At 55.9% G+C, this 10,819-nt stretch overlaps 1 protein-coding gene across 2 annotated transcripts; it reads right to left on the bottom strand.

Moving 5' to 3' along the window:
• Positions 1-873: 873 nt before the first annotated feature.
• LOC111141618 (dual specificity phosphatase 15) lies at positions 874-10,188 on the bottom strand. Of its 2 annotated transcripts, none has more exons than XM_022494315.1 (7): positions 10,177-10,188; positions 9,107-9,140; positions 7,439-7,521; positions 4,355-4,404; positions 3,395-3,469; positions 2,060-2,231; positions 874-1,325 (listed from the first exon to the last, which is right to left on the bottom strand). In XM_022494315.1, the coding sequence occupies exons 1-7, from the start codon at positions 10,186-10,188 to the stop codon at positions 1,053-1,055; spliced, it is 699 nt and encodes a 232-aa protein (XP_022350023.1). In that variant the 3' UTR covers positions 874-1,052. The 2 variants fall into 2 exon arrangements, with proteins under 2 accessions (XP_022350023.1, XP_022350022.1); XM_022494314.1 differs by lacking the exon at positions 10,177-10,188 and adding an exon at positions 9,897-9,917.
• Between the last annotated feature and the right edge of the window lie 631 nt (positions 10,189-10,819).

Below are 10,819 nucleotides of genomic sequence, written 5' to 3'. Positions count from 1 at the left end.
GGTTGCCCCGAGGCCTTCCTTCCCTTCTCAATGGCTGCCCCCTGGCCTTGAAGCTCTAGGTGGGAAGGGTCTTGAGTGGGAGAAGGTATTTGTAAATGAAACATCCAATAAGGAGTTAATATGCAAAATATATAAAGAACTTTATATAAGTCACCACCAAAGGGCCTGTAATAATCCGATTAAACGGTCACCAAGGAACTACTTCTTAACAGCCACCATGGGACACAGACAGCCTAGGGTCAAATCCAGCCTCCCCTACTCCAGCTGTCCTCAGGCAAGCTGCCTACCCTTTCTGAGCCTCAGTTTCCTCGAGAGATGAAGGGAATTCATGCATTTAAAAAGTCAGGCATGAAGGAGGCACTATTTGGACAGCTTACTAGCTAGTATTTCTGAGTAGAGAAGAGGAGGGAGCTGGTGACATGGAGAAGAGCTTAGAGGGCAAAAAGGCTCAGAGAGAAGGAGGGATTCAGGGGCCTTTTCAGGAGACCAGGGCTTCAGGGAGAGATTGGATGGGGTGGTCAGGCAGTGAACCCCAGTCCAGGAATTCAGCCCTGCCCAGAGCGATTTTGAGGAGGTGGCGGACTCCTCCAGACCCTTGGGGATGCCAGCCCCCTCCCATCCCTGTGTCCTGCAAGCTCCAGCCCCATGCAGAGTCCTGCATCCCTGCCCCTTGCTGAATGACTAGGAGGAGCTCAGACAGACAGCTTCTGTGTCTCTTTAATATCCTCCAGGCCCATCCAACCCCCCCACCCCCACCCACTCCCACTCCCGCTGCCTTTAAGGGTGGAGGCCCGGGTGCCCCCTCCCCCCAGCCCAAGGACTAAGGCACCAAGTGGCTGCAGCAGGCCGGCTTAGACACAGAGACGCACGGATGGAGGACACACAGACTGCAGACGCAGACAAGCAGGGTGGGCATCAGGGGCAGGGGCAGGGCTCGGGGCGCCGCGGGGTTCCCACAGGCTCTGGGCCCGTCCAGGAGGCCGAGGGAGGCCCAGACAGCCCCGAAAGGGACCGGTCGTTAGGAAGAGGGGCGCCACGGCGGGCCGGGATCCTCACTTGCCGCCTTTCCGGTACAGACACCGCGGGAGGCAAGAGAAAGTCTGCTTGACGCGCGCCAGCAAGGGCAGCGGCCGGTGGGCCTCCCGGGGCGGCCGCGGCACCAGGCGCTGCAGGGTTCCCTCGGAGGCAGCCGAGTGCGGCGCGGGGGCCGCGGGCGCCGGCGCAGGGCCCTGGCGGCAGCGCGCGCACAGCGGCAGCAGCGCGCGCACCTCCTCCTCGTCGCGGAAAGGGCTCTCTCCGAAGCGCTCCTCCAGCTGCCGGCGGAGCTGGGGGGTGGGGGGGAGGAGGAGGGGGCCAGGGGTCGGTCGGTGCCGGGCTGCCGGCCGGTCCCCTCCCGGGTCCTCGTCGCTTCCGCGGGTCCGCGAGCTCCCCACCCCTCGCTAGGCCCCTCCCCTTCCTGAGCATCCTCTCCCCTTCTCTTCTGAGTTTCCCTCGCCCGCATCGAGCCCCCTCCTCCTCTAAGTCCCTTCCCTCTCCTGGACCACACTTCGCCTTGGACACTCCATCTCCCAGACCTGCTAAAGCGACGCCCGCCCCCAGCCCAGTGGGGACCACCTGAGTCCTCCTCCCTGAGCAGCAACCCCCTCCACACTGGCCTCTTGGCTATCCGCCCAGTGGGTATAAAAGAAGGAGAGGTTTTGGCCTTATCAGGGACCCAGGGGTGGAGTAAGGGAATGACTCCCCAAAGGGGTCAAACATTCAAATGCCTCCAGGTTCCAGGCAGATAGAGAAGGCAGTGCTGGGACGTGGTCAAACTGAAGGGTCCATAGTCTAGCCCAAAGGCATCCAAATATTAAACTAAAAAGGAAAAGAAAACATCTGGCTGACCAAACAAAATACACCTAGAGGCTAGATTAGCTCAGGGGTCGCGAGTTCGAGACCCCAGAAAATCTCCTGTCAGGTCTGAAGCACAGGCTAACTTCTTTCCCATCAGTGCTCCATTCAAGCGGGAAGCAGTCTCCCAGCCCTGCCCAGCTCCTGCCTCTGCCCCAGCCCCTACCTTACGGGAACTGCCCCAGCCAAACTCTTCGAGCTGCTGCCTAAAGCCTGGGTTGGGGTTGGCGATAGGCCGGGTGGCCTTGATGGCTTCAAGCACGTCCCGCCAGCCTAGCCCCGTCACAGTCATCACATAGGCCGTCACGATGGTGGTGCTGCGGGAGATGCCTGCAAAGCTGGGATACCCACCCCCCACCCCCAGGCTTCAGGTAAGGCCCAATCTCCTCCATGCCCTGCTCCCAGACACCCCCTCCCCACCTCAGCTCTCCCACCTGCTCTCATTCTTGCCCTTGCCTCTGAGCTCCCATCCCAAAGAGCCTGCCAGGACCTGTTTTCCCACTTCCTTTGCCCATGCTGTTCCTTCTGCCTGGAGTATCCCCCGGGCACTCTCCCACATCAGAGGCCTGAGTGGGAAAATCACTTCATTCATTCATTCAGCAAACGTTTCCTGACCATCTGTTATTTGTCAGGTACTGTGGATATGGTGGGGAATAAAACAAACATGGTCTGTCCCAGGGCTTTCAGGAGGGTTGGGAGAGAAGGCCACTAACCAGGGAAACAATTTCGGGTAGGGATAACTGCTCCAATGAGGAGTCCAGGGGCTAAGGGATCGTATAGGAAAAGGTTTTAATGTAGTGGAGGGGTTGGGGAGGGATTAGGGAAGGGGTTTCCGAGGAAGTGACATCAAGCTGAGTCCTAAAAGGTGGGTAGGGGTCAGTCAAGAATGTTCTGGGCAGTGTGTGAAGCCCACGAGGTGGGAGCTGGGGGATTTGAAGGGTGGGGAGGTGGTTAGTGCAGCTGGAGTGGGACAAGCAGAGGCAAAGGGTGACAGGCTGGAGGAGCTGTTCTTAGGGCAAGGGCTCTGAGAGAGCCGCCCTGAACCTGAAGGTGCTCAGCGAGAAGTTATGGGATGAATGATATCAACTGGTGTGAGTCCCTGTCTCCCAGCCTGGGGTCCCCCACTGCTCAGCCCTCTTTCCTCAAAAGCATGGAGGGGAGGAGAGATAGCAAGAACACTCAGGATGCAGGGCCACCTGCCTGACCTCACCTACTCCCTACGGTTAGCCCATCTGGTAACAGTCTTTCCTCCATTTTACAGATGAGAAAGTGGGAGTCTCGGGGAGAAACAGCTCTTTGGCCTTGGCCACACAGCTGGTAAGGGACAGAGCCCTGATTGGAGCCCCCCTGACCAGCCTCCATCAGATGAATGGCGGACAGTCATGCGTGACAACGGGCTGGAGAAGGTCTATCCCAGGTTCCTAATTCCCCATAGTGTGAGTGCTTGGGTGTGATGGAGGACAGTCCCTTACTTGCTCCCCTCATTCCTCTCTTAACTCACCAGTGCACAAGGCAGTTCCCCCCATTGAGGCGGCAACAGTGGATGAAGTTGATACATTCTTTGAAGTGCTTTTTGCTAGAGAAGAAAGCAATAGGGTAATGAGCATTGGGGGGCAGGTATCCTAGGAGTCACCCCCCTCTGCACTGATGGGATGTCAAGAGCCCAGGGTCCTCAGGGCGGCTGGCCCAGGCAGCGAACAGGGCCTGTATGGTAGTGCAAGTGCAAGGCTGTGGGAAGCCACAATGGGGACATTTCAGGTAGTGAAAGCAGCCAATGATGAGAAATTCCATCACAGAGGCAGGAGCACCTCTCCTGTGGGTCCCCTGGATCCTCTTTTCATGGAGGCTTTATCTTGGTCTTTCAAGGACATGTGGGAGGAGACAGAGGAGTCCCACTCCTCTGGGGTCTGCAAGCAGAGCACCTGGGGACAAGGGTGGTCAGCCATGGGTTGGGAGGAGTGTCTGTCTGGGTCACTCCCAGGCTGGGAAGGCACTACAGCTCATAACACACACAAAAATCCTGCTTTCTGAGTCCCTGTTACAGACCAGGCCCTGTCCTGGATTCTCAACCTGCACCATCTGATCTCAGAGAGGGAAAGCCATTGGTGCAAGGTCACACAGCAAGAAAATGGCAAAGCCTGGCTGGAGCCCGGATGTATTAACTCCAGGGCCAGGAACTGGCTGAGCCTGACCCCTTCCAGTCTGCTGGGCGTCTGGTCCTTAGGCAGAGTACTCTCCCCATCTCACAGCTAAAGACACTGAGGTCTGGGAGGTTAAGGGTCTTGGCCTGGGGCATAGGCAAGGGCATAGCTGGGACAGAGGCAAAGAGAGGTCTGAGTGAGCACTTGTGCTAGGCTCCCCAGGACAGCTTTCTGGCATGAGTCCGCTCTGTCCTCCCCCAGACCACCCCCCACCCTCCTACCACCACCACCACCTCTCTCAGTTCCTCCAGAGAACTTACATGGGTACCTCAGGGGTGTCCGCCACAGGGATGCGAAGGTAGGTTATGTCCTGCAAGTACAAAACACACATGGGCAGTAGGGGGCCCTCGGCTGTGCTGCCGGCCTTGGCCTGGGCCACCCAAGCACCTCATGACCCCCGCCCAGATCCTGCTCCTTTCTGAGCCACTGTTGCCCTCTCTATCCAAAGAGGTTAGATATCAGCTGAGTGCCTCCTGGCTCTATCTGTCTGCGGTTCCAGAACCTTCTGAGATACCTTTTGGTATCCTAACCTCATAGGTGACTTGGGCATAAGGACTTGATAAAAAGAATTCAGGGATCTTTTATTTAATAGGTAGGAAGGGGCCACTAACAGTGACTCTCCTCCAAATGAGGATTACAAAATTACACACAAAAAAAGGGCAAAACAGGGGCACCTGGATGGCTTGGTCGGTAGAGCATGCACCTCTTGATCTCAGGGTTGTGGGTTCGAACCCCCACGTTGGACACAGAGAGATTACTTATTGAAAAAGGTGTGTTTTTTTTGTCTGTTTTAAGATTTTTATTTATTTGTCATAGAGACAGAGTGAGAGAGAGCATGTACAAGCAGGGGCAGCAGCAGGCAGAGGGAGAGGGAGAAGCAGGCTCCCTGCTGAACAAGGAGCCCCATGTGGGACTTGATCCCAGGACCCTGGGATCATGACCTGAGCTGAAGGCAGACTCTTTTTTTTTTTCTTTTGAAGTTTTCTATTTTTTATTTTCCTTTTCTTTTTTAAAGATTTTATTTATTTATTTACTTGACAGAGAGAGAGAGAGAGAGAAAGACCACACAAGCAGGGGGAGCAGCAGAGGGAGAGAGGGAGAAGCAGGCTCTCTGCTGAGCAGGGAGCCCAAAGGCAGGCTCGATCCCAGGACGCTGGGATCATGACCTGAGCTGAAGCCAGCTGCTTAACCTACTGAGCTACCCAGGCATCCCCCAAAAAGGTTTTTTAAAGGTCTTATCAAAAGTAGGGGCACCTGGGTGGCTCAGTGGGTTAAGCCTCTGCCTTCGGCTCAGGTCATGATCTCAGGGTCCTGGGATCGAGTTCCGCATCAGGCTCTCTGCTCAGTGGGGAGTCTGCTTCCTCCTCTCTCTCTCTCTCTCTGCCTGCCTCTCTGCCTACTTGTGATCTCTCTCTGTCAAATAAATAAATAAATTCTTTAAAAAAATAAATTTCATTATCTTGAGAAGAAACAAAAACCATGAAAATAAGTTTCTACCTCATTAATTGTGGCTATAAAACTGTGTGCTAATTATTAAAATAATCAAGGGATGAATTATCAGTAATTTCTCCCACAAACTGGCTATGACATCCTTTACTTGGTGCTTAACCTTCACACAAGATCATAGGATGATTTGGGCTCCTGTTCCAAGAATCACTTTTCTCAAGGACCTCTTTTAATCCTTTGATATTCAAACGACTCTTTTCCAGTGTCAGGCCTGCCACCAGCCCTGGCTAAGGGACCCCGGGCCAGGTCCTCATTTGCTAATGGCTTTGTGTGAGATTCCAGCCCTTCTCTGGCTCACTCTTCCCAAGGTCACACCATCCTGCCTCTTTTGCAAGGTTTGCAATTTCACTTTGCAACACATTTGGCCTTGGGATTGTTGGGCATTATCAAACCCTGACTGGTAAATTCACTGATAGATGGGGAGGCAGGGCTGCCCGTGGGAAGAAGGGAAGGCTGCTGGAGTAGGGACTCATCTGGCAAGGAGTCATTTCATTAGTCAATCTATTCATGACTTGACAGCCTTCCCTGTGCAATCGAGTGACTGCATACTCCAAATCCTCCAAAACAAGCCTGCCCTGTAAAACAAAATCAGGATCCACTGACCTGGAAGTTTCTTGTTTGAATGACGCTGAGAATCCCAGATTATTGAAGGTTGCTCTTAGAGACCATCAACACGGACACGTGGAGAAACTAAGGCCCAGAGAGCGGAAGGAAACTATCTGAGGTCACACAGCAAATCCGGTCTGGATTTCAGATCTCCAGAGCCTTTTTCCACCTGCAGTTATCCCCGTTTAGTGGGTGACACACACTCTAATAGATAAGGAGGAAGGGGCTCTATGTATGGGATAAGAATATGATTAACTTTGCTAGATCAGCTGTAATGTGTTGGCCTTTATGTGGAGCTCAACAACTCAGTAAGGTAGGTGCTGTTATTAAATCACCATCTTAGGGGCGTCTGGGTAATGCAGTTGGTTGAGTGTCTGACTCTTGGTTTCCGCTCAGGTCGTGATCTCGGGGTTGTGAGATTGAGCCCCACATTAGGCTCCACACTCAAGGCAGAATCTACTTGAGATTCTCTCTCCCTCTACCCTCCTGCTCGTTCCCTCTCTCTCTTTCTCAAATAAATATTTATAAAATTCCTATTTTACAAATCAGGCAACTGAGGCTCAGAATGGTAAAGTCCTGTGCCCATGATTATGAAAGTGTTCTGGATTTACTACTTTCCTTTTCTGAGTTAGAACAACCTTACTCCCCCCACCCCCAAAAAAGAACAACCTTACCCTCTCTTTTCCAGGACTCCCATAAAACCAGCACCAACCCTTCTGGTGGGGGCCATGCTTTACTGTGTGCAAAGCATCTTCACCGTCCTACAGCCCCTTTGCATCCTCACAGCAGCCCCTCTAGGGGCAGATGGGACTGAGGGATCAGAGGCCCAGACAGGTAAAGTCACAGCCCAAGATTACACAACAAGATGCAGAACACAGAACCATCCATTTGTAGTAATCAATTCAGCTGGGCAATGGAAAGCCCGTGGAGGGGCCTTTTTAAAGTTCAGGGTGAGGCCTCTGGGCTCTGACTGTCAAATCCTAGCTCCTTAGCTTCCTGGCTGTGTGACCTTAGGCAAGTTACTTTACTTCTCTGGGCCTCGGTTGCCAAATAGGGATCAAATGAGGATGCTGATGTAAAACAAGGCAGTTTTTAACAGGATGGCCAAGTATGGGTCAGGGAGGCAGTATAGGGCCTGGCACATAGTAAGTACCTGAGAAATGGGTGCTGGGGGCGCTGCTGAAGCTCCCCTCTGCACCTGTACACCACCAAAGGATAGGCGTAAGGAGTACCTGCAGCAGAGGCTGGGGTGACTCGTGGATAGAGATGATGTGTGTGATCTTGTTCCGGCCCAGCTGGTCCGGGTCTTTGGCATCTGAAAGAAATGAAATGCCTGAGCCTGTTTGATTGGTGCGACTCACATGTCCCTGATGGCCAAGAGAGGTGGGAGCTCACTGCCCAGCTCCCCTCCCCACCCCTTCCTCTCCACTTTGTCCCACCTTCTGCCAGCCCCCTGCTCCTTGGCCCCCTCCTGCTCCTGGTTTGACAGGTCCCACCGCACCCCTAGGCTTCAGTCTTGTTGCTGGGGCACCCACAAGTCGCAGCCCAGCCCCTTCCCAGCCTTGCCCCTGGAGTTCCTTCCATAGCAAACACCCTTTCCTGGCATATCCTTGATGGAACCGGGAATTCTGTCTGCAGAAAGGTTTGCTCACCCAGAAGCTGTGTGTAGAAGATGTTCTCTGCAGTACTGCTCATAACAGTAAACACACGAGAAATTGTTAAAAAGTGGGAGCAACCTACACATCCACCCTGAGAAAGCTACATAAATAATGATGTACCCATACTTGAATACTGTGCAGCCGATGGCTAGAAAAGACCTCTCTGTGCTGATGTGCGAGCATGTCCACAGTGCATTATTACACAGGAAACAGGTGACTGAACAGTGTGCAGAGTAGACTTCCATTTTTGTTTTAAATGTTACATCTGCATCCACAAAGATGTATGAAAACCGACCCAAGGCTAAACCTCACACTTGTATCAGTGGCTGTCTCTAGGGGCTGGAATTCCAGTGTATGGGGGTCTTTTAGAATCAGAATAAATAACACATATCCTCTTTCTCTCCGTAAGTCTACTTCATTCAACACATTTCCTGTGTGTTTACTATGTGCAGCCTTGGCTGGGCATGGGGGTTCATGGGCAACTTCATGGCCGCTGCCCTCATGGGGCTACAGACTTCAAGAGGGTCCAGAGTTTCCTTAGCTCAATACTCAGAAATCAAGGGGGTGTGAACAGCGGAGGTGGCTCCCAGAGAGGAGGAGATCAGATTCACAAGAGTGGGGCATCAATGCCAGGGCAGGGGGGAGGGGGGTAGGGATGGGTGGGGAAAGCTCTGTCCTGGTGCAGATGCCCCTTCCTCTCTGAAGCTTTCTCTGACTCCACGTGGAGAAGTGTGGAGTCTCAGGATCAGCCTGTCTCTTTGCACATGCCTGGGACAGGGAGAGGGCCATGGCCTTGGGATGGAATGGGCAGTGCTCACTAACAAGTTTCTGGGTACAATCCAGTCTCCGGAAACCTCCCCTCTGTGTAGAAGGTTGTAGGGGTAAGGTTCTTGGTTTCCCAGCTAGAAGCAGCACCCCGAACAGACCTCAACCCGGAACCTCAGGGCTGTAAGAGCCTGGAGAGGTGAGTGGGCCATGTGCTGGGGGAGAGGCTGGGGCTCAGAGCAGGTGCAGACTTGCCTGACATCTGACAGGTGTTTTGAGCCCTGTGCACTAGGGACACTTATCCTACATATCCCTTAGTCCTCATGAGTTCCTTCTCCCTCCCAGCCTGGCATTGCTTCCCTGCCCCCGGCCCAATTCCTGAGTGCTTCCAAGGTGCGTGGGCCACAGCATGAATGGTGGACATGGGCCTGGACAGGCAGAGTGCCACAGCCTTGGGACAGAGTGGGCAGTGCTCACCAATGAAGTTTCCGAGGTAGAGTCCAGGAAGTACCTACAGGAGAGACAGGCTGGGGTCAGTGGCGTAGGGGTGCACCACTTCCCATTACCTAGCTGGGGGCCCACAGCCCATTTCCATTCTATGACCAGTGTCTGGACCTCAGGACTCAGGCAGCAATCTCCTCCCCCTCCTGGACCTGGACTCTGTGAGAGGGGCTAGGGAGGATAGGAGGGGGGCACCAGGGGAGGCCAGCTTGGGTAGGGGTGAGAGCTTGAAGCAGGGAGGGAAGAGAAACACGCTGTGCGGTGCGGGGTGGGGGGTGAGACAGGGAGAGAGATGGACTTGCCAGGTGGGTGGTGGGGAATTCCGAGGGAGGTGGGAAGGCAGGGACAGAAGGAGGGTCATGCAGAGGCAGAGGGGAAAGGATGGAGAAACAGCACCAGAGAGAGAGTCCAAGGAATCAGAGACAAGGAAGACAGAGACACCTGGAGACAGGGAAAGGGACTCAGAGACATAGCGTGTGGGAGTGACAGAGAGCCACAAAAAGACCCAACAAGAAATACAGAGTCACAGAAACAGGCAGAGACAGAGACACAGGGAGAGCGAGGCCAGGACACCCAGAGAGACAGACGTGAGCAGAGAGACACAGGGATGCAGGGTCAGAGAGTCACCGGGAGACAGATCTAGACACACAGAGCCTCAGGGCGAGGGCCAGAAGGTCAGAGGCGGGCACAGCGACCCAGGAGGAGCCTGCGCCCCGGCGGGGCTGGGGGCGGCCAGGTGCGGACTGCGCGATCCCCGCCCCCCTACCTTGGTCATGCCATTCCCCATGATCCCGGGGGCGGGGGTCCGGGCGCACCCCCAGCTCGCCGCCCGGAGAGCGCTTGGGTCGCAGCTGCCCTGCGGGCCCAGGCCGGGCGCTTGCAGCCTGGCGGGGAACAGGGGCCCCTGCCCGGCCGCCGCCGCCGCCGCCGCCGCCGCCGCCGCCACCGCCCGCCGACCCCCGGCCAGGGAGGGAAATGGTGGTGGAGCCGCCGCCGCCGCCGCCGCCGCCGCCGCCACCGCCGCCGCCGCCGCAGGCTCCTCCTACCCCCTCGGTCATGTGGGGCCCCCCCCCACCGTGGGTCGCGGCGGGGGGCTGGACAAAGCCCCAGTGTGCCGGGCCCGGGGCCCGCGGGACAACGGCAGCTTGTTGGGCCGCGTGGGGCCGCCACCTCCGGAGGTGGGGGCGGGGACGCTCCCCCCACCTGGCACCGTCTGGCGCGGGGGGGTGGGGTGGGCGCGGGGGCGGGAAGAGCCCCCGGCCGGCCGCGCAGCCACTCGGATGCCAGCTCCGGCGCTGCCCCGGACCTCCTTGCGGGCCCTGGGGCTGAGCGCCCGGCTCCATCCGCCTGGCCGCGGTTTCCTAGCAGAAACGTGACGGGAGCCGGACTTGGATCGCTATGGGTCCCCTGTATTCAGATACTGTGTGGGTAATTCCTTCCTTCGGTACATCCTCACTCCTGCTGCCTCCCCCCCCCCCGCCCCCATGCGGACGTCCTACCAGCCAGCCGTCCTCCTCCTCCACTCATGCGGCCATCTGTCCTCCCATCCTCCAGTCCAACCATTCATCCCTACCTCCGTTCATCCATTCATCCATCCGTCCATCCATCCTCCCTCCCTCACTCCCTCCCAGCCATTCGTACCATCCGCGTTGGCGTCTATGCGGATGGCGCCATTTGGGTCAGCTCTGG

The sequence above is a fragment of the Enhydra lutris genome, unplaced genomic scaffold (assembly GCF_002288905.1).
Source record: "Enhydra lutris kenyoni isolate GAN:26980312 unplaced genomic scaffold, ASM228890v2 scaffoldscaffold6, whole genome shotgun sequence".
Taxonomy (NCBI): Eukaryota; Metazoa; Chordata; class Mammalia; order Carnivora; family Mustelidae; genus Enhydra; species Enhydra lutris.
Note: the sequence above shows the minus strand (reverse complement) of the source record. Positions and strands in the feature narration are given on the sequence as shown.

Bases quoted from the DNA above. Each gene is read 5' to 3' on its own strand.
- LOC111141618 (XM_022494314.1), bottom strand. From the start codon at position 9,917: ATGGGGAATGGCATGACCAAG. The intron at 7,522-9,106 runs GTGAGCACTGCC...CATTTCTTTCAG, and splicing joins CTACCTCGGAAACTTCATTG to ATGCCAAAGACCCGGACCAG. The intron at 3,470-4,354 runs GTAAGTTCTCTG...TTTCTTCTCTAG, and splicing joins GACACCCCTGAGGTACCCAT to CAAAAAGCACTTCAAAGAAT.